At 41.8% G+C, this 22,630-nt stretch overlaps 1 protein-coding gene across 1 annotated transcript in view; it reads right to left on the bottom strand.

Moving 5' to 3' along the window:
• Positions 1–22,630, bottom strand: part of PIP4K2A (phosphatidylinositol-5-phosphate 4-kinase type 2 alpha) — a 186,767-nt gene that overhangs the window by 75,440 nt on the left and 88,697 nt on the right. The window contains exon 2 of the mRNA XM_027559980.1: positions 248–345. Coding sequence (XP_027415781.1) covers positions 248–345 — 98 coding nt within the window. The remainder of the gene's footprint in view (positions 1–247; positions 346–22,630) is intronic.

The following is a 22,630-nucleotide window of genomic DNA, read 5'->3' as shown; positions in this document are numbered from 1 at the left end:
TGAGAATATCACTTTTAACATATAAGATATTCATAGAGAACAATATGCCATATGGCAAAAAGATATTACCCAAGAGGGCCTGCTGTTGCTTCTCTGAAAATGACAGATGGCTATGTTTATCACAGGATTAACTTCATCAGCAAAACTTTACTCCCACCCATTGAAAAATAATGTGATTATAGAAATTCACAAAAACCATACTCCTGGCAGCCACGTTAGTTCTACAAAAGGTCGTGCTTGTACTTACTTGTTAAAAAGGTGATTGTCCACCTTTATCTTTGAATAGGCTTTGAAGTCATCTGGCATCAACATAACAGGGATTTGAACATGGCTCAGTTCATTGATCTAGGAAAACAGAATAAATGGCACAGGTTGTTAGCATCTAGGTGGGAAGCACTTATCTTGAACACTTCATTTTCCAAGGAAACCTGGTGGATGCTCGCACTTCCCAGACCACTTTCCTCCCTGTTCCCATCGTGCAGCTGCTTCCCTCACCCTCTCCTCGGCCGCCGCCGCCACCACAACCACCACCACCACCACGGTCTCCCACCTCACACCCAGCTCCGACTTCCCCTGCTCATCCCTGCCTGGCACCGGCCTCCAGGATGGCAGGGGCAAGAGAGGGGTTCTGGAGGGTGAACCCTCACAGCCAGCTATCCCAGCTCCTCTCTATCCATCTTCCCACGTCCTCTCCAGAGCCTCAACCCACAGCTCCTTTGATCACATGTCCAGGGCAACGTCCCTCTGTAAATACTATCTGAGAAAGAGAGCCTTTTAATTTCTGATATAAATATTTGTGGGGGGGACTTCCTTTGTTGGTTGTCCAGTGGCTAAGACTTCCTGTTCCCAATGCAGGGGACCTGGGTTGACCCCTGGTCAGGGAACTAGAACCCACCTGCTGCAATGAACATCGAAGACCCTGTTGCAACTAAGACCCGGCATAGCCACATAAAGAAAGAATTTGTTGAATTAGTGGATATGACTATTTCTTTATACTTCAGAGGTACTCAAAAGGCACACTGTTATCTATACGGTCTTTACCTTTCTTATGGGACCTAATTTTAAAATAAATATTAGGGTGGGACATGAATTTACCAGAAGAGGAACCTTCAGGAAGAAAAGAAAAGAAACGCATGGCCATGGGGTTAGATGACAGGGAAGTGGGTTGGACAGGGGTCAAGACAAAGGCACATCTTTATGTGATTACAGAGAACAAGAGGTTAATCCATCTCGGTTTACATTCCCATGAATGGCTGGGACAGCTTTTGACACTTTTTGATTGAAAAAGCTGAACCTTCTCTTGGTTAATTATTTCTGTATTTAGCTCCCAAGTGATAATTCCCTGGTTACTAGTAATAAAAATCATCTTAAAGGTTTATGTTCAGTCGTTAAGTTTGCAACCCCATGGACTGCAGGCTTCCTTGTCCTTCACTATCTCTTGGAGTTTGCTCAGATTCATGTCCATTGAGTCGGTGATGCTATCTAACTATCTCATTCTCTGCCACCCTCTTCTCATTGCCTTCGATCTTTCCCAGCATCAAGTTCTTTTCCAATGAGTCAACTTCGCATCAGGTGGCCAAAGTATTGGAGCTTCAGCATCAGTCCTTCCAATGAATATTCAGAGTTGATGTTCTTTAGGATTGACTGGTTTGATCTCCTTGCAGTCCAAGGGACTCTTAAGAGTCTTCTCCAGCACCACAGTTCAAAAGTATCAATTCTTTGTTGCTTGGTCTTCTTTATGGTCCAACTCTCACATCTGTACATGTCTACTGGAAAAACCATAGCTTTGACTCTATGGATCTTTGTCAGCAAAGTAATATCTTTGCAAAGTAAATGGAAGATGCATGGCAGGGGTTCTTAGTTACAAAAACAAAAAGCAAAATGAGTTTCTCGATACATCACAGTTGTTAACCCATTGCTGGGTTCATAGAAAGTACAGGAAATCGTTAAGGCCCGCTCCTTCCCCTCAAGTGAGTTTAATCCATAGGGCATGTGGAGACCATTAAGTAAGCCTGAAAGGAGGGGCTTCTGTGAAGATAAATGCCAATTTCACAGTTTGGGTCAAAGGATAGCTGGGGAGCTCAACCCAAGACTGCAGCACTAAACTAGAACTCTTGAAGGAAGCAAAAGTGGTCCCGATGCCCAGAGGAAATAAATGCAAATGGTGCCTGGAAGAAAGCACTCCTAACACAGTCCTTCAGGATTCCCACAGATGAAGTTCAATCAAATTTGGGGGCACAAAGAAATGAGAGTTAACAGAAAACTTGATATTATGTTCAAGACTTCAGCTAGTAGAACAATCAATACAGAATAGAAACTTAAGACTATGTATAAAGTGTGTGAAGAAGGGACTTCCCTGGTGGTCCAGTGGTTAAGACTCCGAGCTTCCAATTCTGGGAGCATGGGTTCGATCCCTGGACAGGGAACTAAGATCCCACATGCTGTGTGGCACAGTCAAAAATTTAAAAATAAATAAAGAATAGTGGTTATAGTGCTCATGTTTTATTCAGGAGGAGAGGTAAGATATTAACTGTAGACGTTAAGTATTATGCAATAAGTTTAAGCTCAAACATTAAAAGAATAGGAAACACAGTATATAACTTCCAAACAGAAAAATAGAGTAAGAAAAAACTCAATTAAAAAAAAAGAAACACAAGCAGGAAGAAAAAAAATTTTTGCACAGCAAAAGTGGGACAAATAGAAAGTTACTGATAGAAATAAATCTGGATATATACGTAATCACAACAGGCATAAATAAACTAGCAGTTAAAACTAAAGGTTGTCAAAATGAATTAAAAACTATAAGTGATGTGCATGAGACAACTTAAAACATAAGTTGTCAAATACATCAAAATTTAAGGAATAGAAAAAATATATTACATAGTACTAAAAATTGCTTGAAAGCTAGCCTAGTTTTATTAATATCAAATAAATGAATAACTCTAAGACAAAACCATTACTGAGGACAAAGAAGGTCTGGACACAGTGATAAAAGGTTCAATTAGCCAGGAAGACAAGATTCCTATGGTATAAGGACCTAATTAATATGAGAGTATAGAGCAAAAATTGTTAGAACCTCATGGAAAATGGGCAATCCGTTATTAAAGAGGCACATTTACATACGCTTTTATTGATATAGTTCAGACAGACACAAATGAAGAAAGTTAGGGGTTTACACAACGTACTGAATATCATTCACTTGGTACTTGTTGCACACCTATTATTGCCAAGTATTATTCTTCCAGATGCTTGGGTTACATGGTGGAACAAAACAGATTAAGATGCCTGCCGTCTGTAGCTTCTGTTTTAGTGGGAAGAGTCAGAAGATAAAACAATAAACTTGGTAAACTACCATGTTAGAAACGAGTGATCTACTAGGTTAAAAGGCTATAGAAAAAGGAGAAAGACAGGACAGAAAAACTAGGGAATGCTCATCAGTACACGGGGAGGGTCACTGCACTATTTAAAACAGCGTGGATTCCAGTAGGCCAAGGTTTGGAGAAGATGAGATTTGACATGGCAGTGCAAAGGCCCTGGGGTGGGGACATGCCTCGAATGCTTGGGACGAGGAGGCCAGTGTGGCTGAAGCAGATTAATGAGGGGAGAGACAGTAAGAGCTGAGGTTACAGGTAAGGGGAAGTGGTTTCTGTGGGGCCTTGCATGTCACTAGAAAGACTCTGGCTTTTACTCTAAGAGATATGGGAACCATTGCAGCTTCTGGGTGATAAAGCAATGAAATCAGTTAACTCAGGGTTTAAAAAGATCATGGTGGTGGGGCAGGGGCACAAGCATAGAAATAGGGAGACCAGTTACAAGGAAGTGTAGTACCAGCCTGGTTTTTGTTGTTACCATTTTTGTTGTTTTGGCATGGCATGCAGGATCTTAGTTCTCTGACCAGGAGTGGAACCCAGGCCCCTACCAGTGGAAGCCCAGAGTCTTAACCACTGCACCACCAGAGAATTCCTGTAATAGGCTGTTTTGACCATGATGACAGCAGTGTAGTTAGAGATGGGGAATCAGATTGTGGGTATTTACTGAAAGTAGAGACAACGTGATTTCCTGTAGTTCTGGATGGGGGAGTGTCAGAAAGACACTTTGGTCTAAAAGGCTCTAAACAGTCAGAAGATGGAGCTGCCATCAACCAAGATGGGGAGACTTCTCACTATGTTCCTTTTTGTGCCTTTTTTAAAAAAAAATTCATTTTATTTATTTTTGGTTGAATTGGGTCTTCGTTGCTGCACTTGGGCTTTCTCTAGTTTTGGCAAGCGGGGGGCTACTCTTCAATGTGGGGTTCCGGTTTCTCACTGCAGTGGCCTCTTGTTGCGGGGCTTGGGCTGTGGGTGCATAGGTTTCAGCAGTTACAGCACGTAGGCTCAGTAGTTATAGCTCGAGGGCTCTAGAGTGCAAAGGCTCAGAAGTTGTGGCTCACGGGTTTCATTGCTCCTCAGCACGTGGAATCTTCCTGGACCAGGGATCAAACCCATGTCCCCTGCCTTGGCAGGCAGATTCTTATCCACTGTACCACCAGGGATGTCCTCTTTTTATGTTTTTTGATTTTTGAATCATGTTGAAAAATTGCTTGTTCTAAAAATTAAGTACTTTAATACTTTAAAAAAAAAAACCCTATGACAAAACGTGCATGCAAGCTATCAGCAATAGTTATAAAATATATATTATATTCACATAATACTTAATGTGTCTTCCCTGGTGGCTCAGTGGTAAAGAACTGGCCTGCCAATGCAAGGGACATCGATTTGATTCCTGAGTCAGGAAGATTCCCTGCAGAAGGAAAAGACAACCCACTCCAGTATTTTTGCCTGGGAAATCTCATGGATAGAATTATATTATGTTGAGCCCTGCATGAATTTTTGGATTGGATACCACCACCCTCATTTCTGGATCCATGCTGACTTTCAAGTGGTACTTGTTTTTGTTTTTGTTTTTTTTAACATAACCATTGAGATTCCAGTTTCCCAAAGATTATCATTGTACTACAAGAAGTAGTATGAAGTTGAAATTGTGAACTCTCTCAAATTAGTAGTTTGCATGGTGTCTTGCAGATGCTGAGATCATTCAAGGGAATTCATAAAATTCCCTTGAAATTTTAAAATATCCCAGGGCACTCCTGGGGAATTTGCTGCAGTGCCCTGGGCACCTTGGTGTGTTTTGGGGACCACAGGTATAAACAGCAGCAGATGCTTAAAACAGCAAATGATAAAATATACTTAGAGAATATTTATGTTCTAAGATAATCAAAATAATCCCCTAAATGCATTGTAACTGGGTTACAACCTATAACTCCTTTATATTCACCCCAAACAACCTTAACCATTAGCCCGTATAAACTGATGATCTCTATAACCTTTTCAAGTAAATCGTTTTCTTGGGATAACGCTGTGTCAACTGTATTTGTGCAAAGCCAAATTATAATTCTGTTGCTATGAAATTATGGCAATAACTTTATCAGGTATCAGTTTAGCCCATTCCAGACTATACTATTAAAATCTCCTTTGTGTTATGGCTTATAAAAACTTATGAAACTTCCACTTAATCAAGACACTAGACTAACTTAAAATCATATAATCTCTCCCATTCAGTTTACTCAAGTATCTTATAATATTAAATAATATTAAATATTTAATATTTAATAATATTAAATATATTAAATAATATTTCACAGAGTATATTTGTGAAAAATTAATATCTATACATCTTGATGCTAGCACTGGACTGTCAAAGTTCAGAGGGAAAAAAAAGAATCAGAACTGAAAACCAAGTCTTGTGACAAGCACAGTTAGAACAAAGCTGGATAGCAATTAAATCCATTTCTCAATATAGAAGAGAAATAGAAGAGAATAAATAAAAGCAAAGGAAATTTATAGGGTTACAAGGAAAAGTGAAGGAGCAACCAACTTCATATTGCTTTCACCAGATTAAATAGAAGTTGGAGAGAACATAATGATTCCTATCACATCTCTGCTTCTAACAATTTCTGAGAAAGCAAAATCCAGTCTGGAAGTGGGAACATAGAAATCCATTCCTCCCTCCGTCGTGCTGCTGACATCTGTGTTGGTAACAGTATCTCTTTGGAAAGGCAGCAGGAAGAGAGACTTTGGGGATCCTTTTTGCTCTATCTGGTTCCTGCTCAGAAAAATGTTTTGTGGTAAAAGCATGACAACCTTCCAGCCCCAAAGGAATGTGTGATCTGTGAATTTCCCTCACTGATATGTATTCCACATCCATCCTTTTTATGTGAGCATCCACTCTGCTGGCTGCTATGCAGAGACCCTTGTTCATTCTCACACTGTGTCCAGAGAGGCCCACATATCAATGGAAGAAGTGCCCACTGTCAAGTTCCAACAGTGATAGGTGTTGGGAGGAAGGAGGTCATCAGACCATGAGCAAGCAGGACAGAGGAAGGACCAGGGCGGGGCTGGAGGTGAAGGAGGCGCCAGCCGGGAGCAGGAGGGGGCAGGCGGAGTCGAGGGTGCAAGGCCCTGAGGATGAGGGGATGAAGTGGAGTAGGACGAGGATTGGAGTATGGCAGCTGGAGGTGTCGGGGGGGCCTTGGGCGGGGGGATTGGTGGAGGACAGCAATGGAAACCAGGCCCGGGACACTGAGGAGCGGAGGTGGGAGAAGGCCGCCCTGGACAGGGCTAGTTTCTCAGAAGCCTGGAAGGAGAGAGATGGTGAGGATGGAGATAGCGGCTGAGTCAAAAGAAGGCATGTTCCTTCCTGGGGTGGCTGGGGGCACTGGGCTCCGAGCCTGCCTGAAGGAAATGGGCTTTGGGGAGGCAGCCCCTCCAAACAGCCAACAGGTACATGCCAAGTGTATCTAAGCAACAATGTCAAAACAGTAACTAACTAATTCTGCTATTGGAATCACAGATTTTTGATAGCACTTCCACATTCATTTTACTTTTCCCCCACCACCACAAAAAAAATTAAATGTTGCCCACCCCTTTTATAAAACAAACCAGTGACTCTCAATTCCTTTCCTCAATCCCTCTCCCACTTTTCCTACATTCACTAACTTTGTACTGATCTGTGGCCAACAGTGTTTTACAATAAAGAAGGCCATCCCATTGTTTTGCTAAAAAAAGGAGAAGAGGGAAAGGGGGCCGTGAAGAAGTGGCAGAAGCTGACCAGAGCGGAGAGGGGTTCCTTTTTTCTCCGAGGAGGAGCCCTGAGGCTCTGCTGAGGGTGGAGGCATGTGGCGGCTGAGGGTGGAGGCATGTGGCGGCTTAGAGGAAACACAGAGAACTGGAAAAAGTGATTGCAGAATGTGGGAGAACAAGTCTGAAGGGAGAAACGCGGCTGGGCTTTGGGGCACAGTGATAGTCAATGCACAGGGCGCCAGGGGAACCCGAGGAGTGACATTCCCCAGAGCTGGGCTGCAGGGAGCTGGTGCTGATTAGGGAGGACTGGGCTTCTTCGGGTTTGAGGTTTTTGCTAGCTGGAATGAGCAGTGGAGTTAATTCTAGGATAATCACTTGGAAATGGAAAGTCAGTACAAAACCCTCCTCCCTGACCACAGAGAGCCTCCTGCTGCAGCTGATGGAGCCACGAGCACACAGAGTGAAGGACGAAGCAGCAGAGAGGGGAAAGCTGGAGTCCAGACACTAATTGTCCCGGGAACTCAGGGCAGCGGGCTGGGGCAGGTGTGCTCAAGGGCTTCTGGGAGGCCGTGAAGCCAGCGTGGCTCTTGAAGGATGGAGAGGCATTACTAGTGTTTCATTTCAATACACTTCGACAAATTCCATCTTCACAAACCAGGAGTACCCCCACGAAGGAGGGAACGCTTGGCCCTCATTATTAGAGGAAAAAAGAGACGAGAAATCAAAGCCGACTGTGCTTATAGCTTGGTTTATGGAGAATCATAAGATGATGAAATTTGGGACTTCCTGGTGGTCAATTCTGAAAGAGATGGGAATACCAGACCACCTGACCTGCCTCTTGAGAAACCTATACGCAGGTCAGGAAGCAACAGTTAGAACTGGACACGGAACAACAGACTGGTTCCAGATAGGAAAAGGAGTACATCAAGGCTGAATATTGTCACCCTGCTTATTTAACTTATATGCAGAGTAGTACATCATGAGAAATGCTGGGCTGGAAGAAGCACAAGCTGGAATCAAGATTGCTGGGAGAAATATTAATAACCTCAGATATGTAGATGACACCACCCTTTTGGCAGAAAGTGAGGAAGAACTAAAGAGCCTCTTGATGAAAGTGAAAGAGGAGAGTGAAAAAGTTGGCTTAAAGCTCAACATTCAGAAAACTAAGATCACGGCATCTGGTCCCATCACTTCATGGGAAATAGATGGGGAAACAGTGGAAACAGTGTCAGACTTTATTTTTGGGGGCTCCAAAATCACTGCAGATGGTGATTGCAGCCATGAAATTAAAAGACGCTTACTCCTTGGAAGAAAAGTTACGACCAATCTAGATAGCATATTGAAAAGCAGAGACATTACTTTGCCAACAAAGGTCCGTCTAGTCAAGGCTATGGTTTTTCCAGTAGTCATGTATGGATGTGAGAGTTGGACTGTGAAAAAAGCTGAGCACTGAAGAATTGATGCTTTTGAACTGTGGTGTTGGAGAAGACTCTTGAGAGTCCCTTGGACTGCAAGGAGATCCAACCAGTCCATCCTAAAGGAGATCAGTCCTGGGTATTCTTTGGAAGGAATGATGCTAAAGCTGAAACTCCAGTACTTTGGCCACCTCATGCGAAGAGTTGACTCATTGGAAAAGACTCTGATGCTGGGAGGGATTGGAGGCAGGAGGAGAAGGGGAGGACAGAGGATGAGATGGCTGGATGGCATCACCGACTCGATGGACGTGAGTCTGAGTGAACTTCAGGAATTGGTGATGGACAGGGAGGCCTGGCGTGCTGCAATTCACGGGGTCGCAAAGAGTCGGACAGGACTGAGCGACTGAACTGAACTGAACTGAACTGATGGTCTAGTGGCTAAGACTCTGAGTTCCCAATGCAGGGGGCCCAGGTTCCCTCCCTGGTCAGGGAACTAGATCCCATGTGCTCCAACTAAGACTTGGTGCAGCCAAATCAATAAATATGAAAAAAATAATGAGATGATGAAATTAAGAGAGACCCTTAGTCCTCCAGTCTAAGCCTCACTGTGCAAATGACAGCATATCCTGGTACAGCCTGGCCTTCATCATCAAGGAGGATTTGACACTGACTTGTATAATATTAGACAGTTACCAGCTACTCCACGGGCATCTTGTCCAGACTGCCTTTCCTTCACGATGCCTTCACATTTCTTTCAAGTTTCTCCTTCCCCATAAATCCTCTCCCCTCACCCCTTGGTCAGGTGAGTAGCTAGATTTAATGACGTGTAAACAAACACTTCACAAACCACAGGACCAACCGCTTAAAGGAAGCTCTTAATTAGTAAATGATACTTTTCGATAGTGTATCCTTGAGCCCCCTCTTTTTTCTACAAGCACACTTTATTTTTTTATGTACAGGACTCACCAGTCATTCATCAGTTTTACCAGACATATTCATGACAGCACTGCCTGATCATTGAAAGGCCTGGATAATTCTCTCCTGTAACCTGTTGCTGTGACATCACACAAACTAAAATATATTCTTGTCTCTGATTAACATGAATGAGCTGATGCAGGTTGACAATGAGCTGTATCAACTTGAATAAGGTTGGGTTGATTCTATTTCTTCTGTATTCCACGTAGAGTGAGGGACTGTGATCTTGACTTTAGAACAATATTCTTGGGTTTCAGAATCTTCAGTTTGGCATTCTACCTGGTCTAACCATTCTATATAGCCTATCTGGAAACTGGCAGATAATGGTTTATCATCATTAGGTTGCATCAGTATTTTAACAAAGCAGTTATACTTTTCTTTCTGCTTTATAGCTATTCCATAGATACTGGAAACACAAACACATAGTTTCATTTATATATGCTATATAATATTTATAAAAGAAATAAAAAATATTTGGTTTAACCATTACTACTTTGGAGGAAAAAATAACACACCCCCATAGGAAGAGGCACACATCATGAAATCTAAATGGTTTTTAATTTATGGAGATAAAAGTACTTTTGGAGTTTACTTATTTAACTTTTATTAGGTTACTTAAATAATAAACTGAAGTTCTATTATTAAGGCCACATTTACGGTTCCTTTGGGTAACAAATATTGAACAAACTCTCACAACAAAGGTGTAATATCACTTTATTCTTGTGAAGTACTTAATAGTTGTCAAACTACTTAGGAAAATAGTTTTCATTTTCTGTTTGTAATGACAGTCACGTCCATGGTCCTACAAAGCTTATGATCATAAAAGTTTATTGCAGATACCCTCACAGAGGAGCAGTAGGCTGGGTCTCTGGGTGCCCTGGGAAGGGCCTCTTGTTCATGTTTACACTGTGCCAGGCACAGTGTAGTAAACAGGCTGGTGTGGACCTGCCCAGACTTTCTGCTTAGCCATCGGGCATCAGCGTGGACAGTGCTGGGGCCCAGCATCAGACATTAAATAAAGCGGCTTTGTTGTGAACCTCAATAGACACAAGGGCAAAGCGGGGATGGGAGGGTGAGTGAAAGGATCAGTTCAAAGTGTCCAAATGTTCTTGATTGTGTTATAGCTCTGCAGGGGGTGAAGTGGGGACGATGGGGAGGGGGTGGTGTCGGGAGGAGTGTGTAGAGGGGAAAGATACCTTTGACATGGAGAGGGTGGAGAGAGGATGGGAGGAGCTGGTGAGGTCTAGGCTCCCCTTGACCTTGACTCCTGTTAATATTTGGCATTAACCTTGCTGCTCACACTTCGTGGACATCTGACAAGCATCACATTCAGCACTCTAGACACAGTCACTCCAGTACTCTTGCCTGGAGAATCCATGGACAGAGGAGCCTGGTAGGCTGTAGTCCATGGGGTCGCAAAGAGTCGGACACGACTGAGCGACTTCACTTTCACTTTCTCTTTTATGCATTGGAGAAGTAAATGGCAACCCACTCCAGTGTTCTTGCCTGGAGAATCCCAGGGACAGTGGAGCCTGGTGGGCTGCCGTCTATGGGGTCGCATACAGTCGGAGACGACTGAAGCGACTTAGCAGAAGTAGCAGCAGCAGCAGCAGCAGACACAGTAGCTCACCCAGTCTTCAACCAAATGGAGTAGGTGCTGTTAGTATTGTCTCCATTTTCCAGATAAGAAAATTGAGGCTTAGTGAGATTAGGTAAACTAGTCCTGTCTAAAACCTCTTCAGTCAGACAACTCAGATGAGCTACCTCAAATATGCAAATCAGAGAGCGAGGCTGGCGGGCCCTAAGATCCTTTGGAGATTCTGATGGCCTCTGAGCAAGTGACAAAGCTGTCCACCCACAATTCAAGTCTTCACTGTGTTAAAAGCTTCTAAAGGAGTCTTGTCCTGTTTTTCCTCTAAGGAGTAATTACATAGATGTTTAGAATAAATGATTAAATGCATGTTTAATTGAATATGCACCACAACCTACAATTAACCTCAGCTGTAATTTTAATAAGTGCAATCTAAATTTGGAAAGACCTGTATTTCTGAGAAGTTCACTTCTCTGACATTCCTTATCATTTCAAAAAAAAAAAAAAGGAAATATTGTAAATCAACTATACTTCAATTTTAAAAAAAAAAGGAAAATAAATATTCCTCAACGTTCCATTAAACCTTAATGAATCCTAAAGAGTATCCTTAAAGGATACAAAATCAATTTCTCAAGCAATTATGTATTAAAGCAAATGGCTGAGTTTTCCCTTATGAAAAAATATGATTAACACATGGTACAGTAAAAGTCATGTGACTTTTCCTTTTGTAACAAACCATATGACCCCACTCAGAAAAGGTATCTTGATCACTGTCTTCAGCAAAACATTCAAATTTCTATCCCAGTCAAGTTACCTTGGACACTGTGAAGTATGTTTTCTTATTTGTTTTGTGGATTAAATCTGCTGATTGCAATGGGTGTCATTCCTGCAGATGTAACACTGAATTCATACTGGCAAGAAAACCAAGTTGCAGGTAAGCTGCAAAAAGGAGAATAATAAACAACTACTGGACAAGAAATAAATAAGTGAGACCCAGCTGGTAATGGTTCTAAAGTAAAGGCATACAGACATGTCCCCACACAGCGTTTCCACACTGAGACATTTAAAGCATCAACTTCACAAATTCATAAGGCTTTTTTTTGAGTCAAGAATATGTTTACAAATTGTGAGGCATTATTAATGGCACTTCATTAATTTAGATGTATTTCACTCTAAATACTGTCTGTGTCCCCAGATGAATACAGAATTCTATTGGTTTTCATTCAGGCAAGCTTAAACAAAAAGGACTGAAAAAACACAGATGAGGAAATCTCACACATGTAGTATAGACACTGAAATACTTAATCTGATTATAATAGAGACAACTTAACACAAATTATGCCATATTCAGATGAAAAAAGAGGCACCCAGAACATGAAGCCACAGGGCATGGTGCTGGGTATGGAGGTATGACATCCCAGACTGGAGCAAGTTGGATATGACAGGAGTGGGAATTATCTTAAAAGACCTATTTATTCCTCCTCAAAATCTCAAGACACAGATTGAAGAGGACTTAGTTTATCTCCCGAACATTTCCTACCACTTAAATATGAGTGCATATTTTAAAACACAATTCAACTATAATAACAATGAAGTGGATAGGCTGAACAATGAGAACAGGCCAGATAAGCGCACAGAATTCAAGATCAGTAAAGACCCAAGGGGTAAAAGAACTGCAGTGCGTGACTCGACACGAATGTAATTCTGGATACTATTTTAACTTAATTAATTTCTTAGGGAAACCAAACAATAATTATGTCATACCAGATCCCCTAGACTTAACAAGTTTTGCAATTGCTTCAGCTTCTACAAAAGGATCCTGACTTTACAACTTAAAAAAAAGGGATACAAATTCACCATTAATGATAAAAAACCAAAACAGCCTCTTTTCCCCCCTCCTCTCCTATCAGTGTCTGAAAATAGATTCTTTCCACTTACTGGACTCATCCTTTAAAAAAAATTCCTTTGTGACTCTCTGGTTGATAAGCATAGGATTCCTCCCACCCAATAATTTACTCTGCACATTTCTGCCCTAGAGTTCATTGGCTTTAGAAAGTGAATGAGTCAAAAACTAAAATTACTACCACCATGAGATAAGAGTTAAGGGTGTTCCAGGATCGACTGGGACAAATCACAGCTGGACAGTCTAGTGCAGGGGCCGTTTAAATGCGAATTGGAACTTTCCCTGGTTCTCCCCCAGAGGTGTACAAAATGGCCTCAGGCACACTTCTAAGAAAATATTTTCCATAATGTGAGCCAGAATAGGTCACAAAGATTGTACAAGTCTCTTCATGCTCTTGTCCAGATCTTGCTATTTCTGGAAAGGGTGGGGAGTGAGAGCTTGCGGGGAGCCAGGAAGCAAAGAGATATAATAACATTGAAGGTTAAAATAATAAACTTTAAGAAATTACGTAGGGACTTCTCTGGAAGTCCAGTAGTTAGGACTCCACACTCACTGTGGTGGGGGGGACAAGGGGGGAGGGGTGGCATGGATTTGATCCCTGGTTGGGGAACTAAGATCCTGCATGCCTCTTGGTATGGTCAAAATAAATAAATAAAAAATAAATAAAAATTAAAAACACCCAGTTAAAAAATAAAGATTTTTTTTTTTTTAAAGAAAGAAATTAGGTAGACTGCCTGTAGTATACAGATTTGTCCAAATTAGGTGCAATACCTATAATCACCCCGTTCAAGTACCTTCTAAACAAGCTTTCTAAGAACTGTTTGTATTACATCAATTTATTTATAAAATGGGGATACTGCTCCAATTTATATACTTAAGTTCATATTTTATGATGGTGGTAGCAACCTAACATTCTAATAATAAAGAATATGATAGAGGCAGTATACCTTTTTTCTTACTGTCTTCTACTAATTTTCTTAGCAAGTTTGTGGTGGTGGGGGAAGATCACCTAAAACTTGTATCTGATTTTTACTATCTGATATCTATTTTCTTATTCCATATATTAATATATATATATATATATATATATTAACGAATATTGGCTCTTATTTGGAAACAATTTTGTAGTCTTGTAACATATATAGGCTGAAATAATGCAGAATTTTCAAAGCTGATGTCTCGATGATTCTAGCACAAAGCCTGCTCTTGGAATGGTGTGGCCCTCACTACAACTTAGATTGTAAATTGAAGAGCAATTTGAAAGTTCTGAGGTTTCAGAGGGGCAGGCATGGCAAATTAGAACCAATTACAGAGACAGGAAAAAACAGGCAGTTGAAATGTTTGTGAATTGTATTTTTATCTGTCTTGAGGCAAGGGGTCAACTTTCAACACCTGCTCCATCACACTCATTTTCTAAGACCGTCTTTTAAAAGTCAGTATCTTTCTGTGTGCAGATAAGACAAAACAAGTATATTTTAATTAAACCCGTCTTTAGAAATGTGAGCTACCTTGAGATGTCTAGAAAATGAATGTTTTATTTTGATGAGCCAAATAAAAGTGTTCTGATAGCAAAACTGGATGGAGATGAGAATCTGAACACAAAGATCTGCGGTTCCAGCAATGATACACTCAAAAGCCCAAGTTAACGTCCTTAAGGGGACTTTTCTGTTGAACAAGGATCATTAAATCAATCTTTTGATTAATGGCTACTTGACTAAAATTAAAACATCATCAGGAGTACTTAAACTCTTGCTTAGAATCTTTAATTTGTAACACAGACATATACTCTACTGGAGACCATCTGTCAACCTGGTATCTTCAAGCTCAATCAGACACTTCTGATGGGTGTTTCTCACTGGCTGGCCTCTGGCCAACTTCAACCAAAAGAATGAAGTCGCATTAAAATTTTACCTCCCAAAGAATCTGACAAGAAATGGTTGAAATAAACCAAAGATTTATGGGCTGCTACAGAGGTAATACAGGCTTTAAAGAAAATTCAAGAAAAATTTGGTGATGAAAACAACGTGAAAGCGGTCCATTCAGAAGGATACTGTTTGAAGTCAGGAGACAGACAGAGCCCTAGGGCTTGTGCTGCTTCATCATAGCCTACCCTTGAGTGAGTTGCTCCAGCTCTCTTGATTTCGCTTTATACTATAAAAAAAAAAAAAAAAGGAATTGGAGAAGATAAAGAGATTGCAAACGATGTATTGTTTAGCCTAGACTGTGATTTAGAAAATGCCTGAATTAATTACCAATTTTTTTTCAGACTGGAGAAAATTTACATACAGATTTAGATTTCTGGCTCCTCTGAAAAATGGAAAGACCTGGCATTCTGCCTGGCCCCACTCACCGGTGCTGAGTAGCGGTGGGGATGTACCCTCTAGTTGGGAACAGGCCCCACCGTTCCCTACAGTCTTGGGTCTGATGTCTTTGCTCATTTCCGTGTTTCAGACACCCCTGAGCTCCAGTGCCTGGCATACAGAAGACAGTTTCCCAAATAGAAGTGAATCATGAAACAACTGTCGGAAGAGATTCTCTTAATTCCTGTAAGAAACAGGTGACCTTGTGAAGTGTGGTGTAAATATAGCTGTAGGAGGGCGGAGACAACACAGAAAGCGAAGCCACAGCTCCAATGTTATAATTAAGGGCCTGGCAGGATTTTGGGCCCTCCCTGAAATCAACATAAAGACGTGGAAGGGATGCTAAACAGATATACGCCTGCAACTGCCAGTGATTATATCTCCAGAGGGACGTCAAGGTGGACATACAGGAAGGCTGGAATAAGAGAGACAAAAGCCACGTGGAGATGACCCAGTGGATCTTAAGGCCAGTCTAGCCCTGCATCCTTCTCAGATACACACATCAGTCCACCCTCTAAGCCAAGGGTTAGGTTTCTGACACTTACCACTGAAGACATCCAACTATAACACCCCAACACTTAGTGGAGAATGAATACAAACCTCCTTCCTCTGAGGGGCATGAATGCTAGCAGCAAGGACACAACACTGACCTTCCAAGTTACAAACGAACAGACTTGACTTTTCACAGTCAGAGATGTAACATGCCACGAAAACTGAATGCTTCCTGATGGCTTTCTGTATATTCATCCTACAATGAGGTCACCATAAACAGAGAGTCCCCAAGTGGATTGTGAAAGAGAGGCTTCCACAGGGCACTGGAGGACTCAATGCTGGCAGCAATTCTGGCAGGAGGCCCTAAATCCCACAGCCTTCCAGGAGCGGGGCCTGGCTGGCTACGGAGAAGACAGGGAGGAGTCCAGTATGGAAGACAGCTATCTCCCCAGCACACCCAGGGGACCACAGCTGCTGAAAAATCGACAAGAGATCGCCATGCCTACCAGATGGCAGAGAAGGGGATGAACACGTATAGTTCAGTATTTTAATTTTCTTAAAGAGGATTTTTTTTTTTTTAGCAGTTGAGACCTATATTAATATTCCAGAAGGGAAGCACTGAATTCCTGATTCAGGTAGAGTTGAACCTGTGTTTTCCTTTCCATCGACAGAACAGAGGGGCAGCTAGTTTTAGAGCACAAAGAAGAACAATGTGAGGAAGGTTACCCTTATGCAGTTTATGTAACTTTCCCAGATTCCTGTGTCAAATGATGAATTGACCATGCATTTTTATCTCCTTCCCTTCCAGTAACTCTGCTAAAATGACAATCAAGGAAGCTTGAGATGAAAGGGAAAAAAAAGGCAAGACAATGAAAATTGTAGCCCATGATAATAGAAGAGGAGAAATTTCAATGAATCTTTAAGAGACAAAAAAAAAAAAGATGATTATTAACTAATAAAAGAGGAGAGAAAGGTGCTACTCAGCACTGTGGCCACTTCGCCCTCAGCATTGCAGAGGCCTGGTATCTGGGGTTCAGGTAATAGAAAGCACATTGCTTATTGCCAACCACTCCTCTCCCCACTGACCCCGCACACAGGATGGATTCTTTAGAGAACCAAAGCCATGGGGCTTTAGAGCTGGGAACAGCAGGCCCAGAGCACGGCCGCGCTGGGGCACTGGAGGAGTGGAGATCTCCACTCTCACCCCTGGGAATGCAGCCCTTACCCTCCTCTCTGCCCCAGGAACACTGGCAGCTGTGGCCACGCCCTGTGGGGACAACTGGAGCACACCTTTCAGGAGGAAAGGCCCCAGAGACAGGCTAGCCCTCCCCACCCGCCTTCAGGTAGAAGCCCAGCAGGTTGAGCACTCCATGTGCCCAGAGCTCAGGATCTGTTTTCCCACGTCTCATTCTGAAATCTGAATGGATGACAATGAACCAGCAGAAGCGCGAGGAAAGTTTCTAATATGGAAGAAAAGGATTGAATGAAATCTATAATTTTTAGTGATAGTCAACATCACATAATATTAAATCACCAAATTCAGTACTTCACGAAGTAGTCGAAGTAACTGAGGCAGAGATTTCCCTGGCAGTCCAGGGGTTAGGACTCCGTGCTTCCATTGCAGGGGGGCAAAGGTTCGATCCCTGGTCGGAGAACTAGGATCCCACAAGCCTCAAAGTGTGGCCAAAAAGCAAACCAAAAAACCCTGCAGCATAGTAAGGTGAACATTTATTACTTTAACCAAAAGCTGTTTATTATTTTAGCCAAAAGGAGGGATGAAAGGAGAAATGGAAAGGTGTAGTAAAGCTATATAGCATCATAGATCAGGGCAGAAACTCAACAGGTGATATCTATAATTAACAAATTCATAAACAACAGCATAAGCCTATTACCTAGAAATACAGGGTTAAACACCGGGGAAATTACTATTATGTATATCTGTGTTTGCTACTATGAAAAATTCTTTAAGAAACAGTATGAAGTGAAAAGAGCAAGATCTTTAATACATTCCCACTTCATTTCTTTTTTAATGTTATGTATACATACATTTCGAGAAGGCAATGGCACCCCACTCCAGTACTCTTGCCTGGAAAATCCCATGGAAGGAGGAGCCTGGTAGGCTGCAGTCCATGGGGAGGGTGAGGGTCGGACACGACTGAGTGACTTCACTTTCACTTTTCCCTTTCATGCATTGGAGAAGGAAATGGCAACCCACTCCAGTGTTCTTGCCTGGAGAATCCCAGGGATGGGGGAGCCTGGCGGGCTGCCGTCTATGGGGTCACACAGAGTCGGACACAACTGAAGTGACTCAGCAGTAGCAGTATACATATATTTGTATATGGAAACTTGCAGGAAGTACCTAAAAGCTGGAGGAGCAGGTTTGGGGGCCTGGGGTGGAGGTAAAGTTCTTCATACATTTATTGTCATAATAATGATGGAGGTGAAAACCAAAGCACTCAAGAAGTATCTACCTCAGAGGCATATCATATAATTCAAGTGAATGGTTCCCAGTAAGGAGTACATGTTCCTCTGCAAGGAGATAGGAGCATTTCTATTTTTATCTATCATATATCTAAGAAAATTAAACTTTGCAAAACTTATTATACAATTTGACATACGGCCTCAGCAGTTCATATGTCAAACAGTCCTGAGCTCCATACTGTAGGGGAGATAACCTGAAGAAATAGTAGGAACCTGCGTCTTGGAGGGGCTGGCAGTGGAAAACAGCCCCAGCTCTGTCTATGCCTGGTGTGTATAATGGCTTGCATTTTACATGTCCCCACCTGGGAAGATTTACAGAAGCTGCCATCTGGACTTGACTAAGCTATTAATAAATCAACCCTCGAAAAATGGACCCGTGCTTAACAGGATATCTGAAAAGAAATCACCAAGTGAAGCTAATATTAAAAACATAAGCACCAGTTAACAAGAATACAGCAGTACTAACAGCTGCGTTTCTAGTATTAATACATTCTCTCAAAGAACTGATGATTTAGTCAGATAGGACAAGAATAGTTCAAGAACAACTGAAATTACTGAGAAGACTTTAAAATATGGACTCCCATCCATTTTGATTAACTGAAATGAGTACACTTCCCTAAGTCTTAGGACATTGTACCCTCAGACATTAGCTGCTGACGCGTGGAGGACAGCTATCAAAATGGGCACGTCCTTTAAAAACGAAGCACTCAACCAAAATCAAACCGCTATAGTTTTTTTCAGTGATGTTCAGCATCATGTAATACTAAATTACCTGTTTAGTACTCCACACAATGTTACTAATTTAATGATTAACATACAGACACTTCTTTCTAGGTTCCTTCAACAGCCAAGGACTAAAAACCACACGAACGAATGAATCAAAGTCGCTCAGTCGTGTCTGACTCTTTGCGACCCCATGGACTACAGAGTCCATGGAATTCTCCAGGCCAGAATACCAGAGTGGGTAGCCCTTCCTTTCTCCAGGGGATCTTCCCAACCCAGGGATCGAACCCAGGTCTCCTGCATTGCAGGTTGGATTCTTTACCAGCTGAGCCACAAGGGAGCCCAAGAATACTGGAGTGGGTAGACTATCCCTTCCCTAGAGGATCTTCCTGACCCAGGAATCAAACCCAGGTCTCCTGCATTGCAGGTGCATTCTTTACCAACTGAGCTATCAAAAACCACTCATTATTCCCACTTAAAGTAAAAATAGCCAAAAGTACATGAAAAACCAATATGGCACCAAATTCAAATGAGTTTCTTTGTCAGTGAACACTACTGGCAGATACATAGAAAACATGGGTCAACATTTGAAGACTTGAGGTTGAGAAGAAATTATGTAGCCTAGGTGACTGGCTTTATAGTTGCATCAAAGTGAAGAGGATTCTATCATGTTTCTAGAATTATGTATTTGCTAAATTATCCCACATATTCAAAGAACTACTGTGTATGGCTGAGATGGAAGAAGAGCCCAAGTACTTCAAAAGTTGTGGAATTTAAAACATGAGGCATGTAATTTTCTTTCTCAAAAAACACAAGTGTTCCAAATTCTTGGACCTTTGCGGGGTCGGAGGTGATTGTCAATAGCATGCTACTGAGCAGCAAAACAAACACACACACACGTTAAGCTTCCTTTCAAAGTAAAGGTGAGACTCAACATCATGTAAGAAAATCACTACTTTTTAAGAGAAACCAAAGCCTTGAAAAGAGAGGATTCTAAGAAAACATGTCAGGGAATGTATCCACTGTTTTGTGATCTTTAGCCAAAAACAGTGTAACTGTGTCATCTGAAAACTCCTATATCAGCACACTCAAACACTCAGAAATAGAATATTCTCATCTATCAGAAATCTCATGAAAGAGTTTCAAAGCTCATTTGTTACTGGGTTTTGAATCCAGTCATGGAAACTTTAAAAACAACAATAACTTACAGTAAATGTAGACGTTTTCAGGAAAACTAAAATTTATGAGGGCTTCCCTCATAGCTCAGTCGGTAAAGACTCTGCCTGCAATGCAGGAGACGTGGGTTCAATTCCTGGGTCGGGAAGATCCTCTGGAGAAGGAAATGGCTACCCACTCCAGTATTCTTGCCTGGAGAATCCCGTGGACAGAGGAGCCTGGCAGGCTACAGTCCATGGGATTGCAAGAATTGGACACGACTTAGCGACTAAACCACCACCAAAATTTACCATCTGAAAGCGAACTAAAAGTTTTGTTAAGTCAGCTGAAACTGGCAGGATGGGCTGAGAAGAGGCGTATGAGGATTTAGTAAAAGTGGCCGCTGATACACTTTTTCTACTTATATTTATAAATCTTTGCGAGTATAGTTTTCAGCCAGTAAACAAAAGCCATTAAAACCAAGAATCAGTGGCGGGGGACAGATTGGGAGTTTGGGATTGACACGTACACATTGCTATGTTTAAAACAGATAACTAACAAGGACCTACTGTATACAGCACAGGGAATTCTGCTCAATATTCTGTAATAATTTAAGTGGGAAAAGAATTTGCAAAAGAATAGATACACCTACATGTATAACTGAATCACTACTTCACTTGCTGTACACTTGGAACTAACATAACATTGTTAATCAACCATATGTTGTCACTGTTTAGTTTCTTGGTGGTTGGTGTCTGACTCTTCTGCGACCCCATGGACTCTAGCCTGCCAGGCTCCTCTGGCCATGCGATTTCCCAGGCAAGAATACTGGAGTGGGTTGCCATTTTCTTCTCCAGGGGATCTTTAAGACCCAGGCATCAAACTATTGTCTCCTGCATTGGCAGGTGGATTCTTTACCATGGAGCCACCAGGGAAGCTCTAATCAACTATATACTCCAATGCAAAATAAATTTTTTTAAAAACCCAAGAATCAAAATATATAGAATCTTACAAGTAGCTTAAAAAAATTAATATTAAAACAAAATTTTCTTCAAATACACAAAGCATAGTGCTCTCACTAAAAAATTTATCATTTGTTCAATTCAGTCGCTCGGTCATATTGAACTCTTTGCGACCCCATAGACTGCAGCATGCCAGGCTTCTCTGTCCATCACCAAGTCTGTCGTCCCCTTCTCCTCCTGCCTTCAATCTTTCCCAGCATCAGGGTCTTTTCCAATGAGTCAATTCTTTGCATCAGGTAGCCAAAGTATTGGAGCTTCACCTTCAGCATCAGTCCTTCCAATGAAAATTCAGGACTGATTTCCTTTAGAATGGACTGGTTGGATCTCCTTGCTGTCCAAGGGACTCTCAAGAGTCTTCTCCAACACCACAGTTCAAAAGCATCAATTCTTCCGTGCAAAGCCTTCTTGATGGTCCAGCTCTCACATCCATACATGACTATTGGAAAGCTATGTCCACAGCTTTGACTAGATGGATCTTTGTTGGCAAAGTAATGTCTGTGCTTTTTAATATGCTGTCTAGGTTGGTCATAGTTTTTCTTCCAAGGAGCAAGCATTTTTTAATTTCATGGCTGCAGTCACCATTTGCAGTGATTTTGGAACCCAAGAAAATACTTGTAATCATCATTTTAATGAGGGCAAAAGACTTTTATAGTTATTAAAATTATTTTAAAATACTTACTCTTACCATTTTTCATACATGTTAGCATGCTTAAATTTCACCCACATGATGTGTGATCAAAAATAATTGGAGTCCATCATTCTATGGGAAACTTTTCAAAATGCATGCATTATACCCTATCTATTAGCCCTGTGGTGGCAAACAGGAATTTTGGCTGTGTGTTTTATTTTGGAGAATTAAAAAGTCCCCAGGTATCTTTTAAATTTTTATTTATTTTTTAATTGAAGGATAATTGCTTTACAGAATTTTGTTGTTTCCTGTCAAACCTCAATATGAATCCTCTCTCCATCTGCTCCCCCAACCTTGCCCCAGGGAGCCAGTGTGCCCTCTGCTGCTCAGAGCATTTAGTGGTGTGTGTGTGTGTGGGAGCCAGTGTGCCCTCTGCTGCTCAGAACATTTAGTGGTGTGTGTGTGTGTGTGTGTGTGTGTGTGTGTCGGAGACGGCAATGGCACCCCACTCCAGTACTCTTGCCTGGAAAATCCCATGGATGGAGGAGCCTGGTGGGTTGCAGTCCATGGGGTCTCGAAGAGTCAGACATGACTGAGCGACTTCACTTTCACTTTTCACTTTCATGCACTGGAGAAGGAAATGGCAAACCAGTCCAGTGTTCTTGCATGGAGAATCCCAGGGATGGGGGAGCCACTGAAGTGACTTAGCAGCAGCAGCAGCAGCGTGTGTGTGTGTGTGTGTGTGTGTGTGTGTGTGTGTGTGCGCG

Source organism: Bos indicus x Bos taurus, chromosome 13 (genome assembly GCF_003369695.1).
Source record: "Bos indicus x Bos taurus breed Angus x Brahman F1 hybrid chromosome 13, Bos_hybrid_MaternalHap_v2.0, whole genome shotgun sequence".
NCBI lineage: Eukaryota > Metazoa > Chordata > Mammalia > Artiodactyla > Bovidae > Bos > Bos indicus x Bos taurus.
The sequence above is the reverse complement of the archived record's forward strand: the minus strand, read 5'-3'. Positions and strand labels throughout refer to the sequence as shown.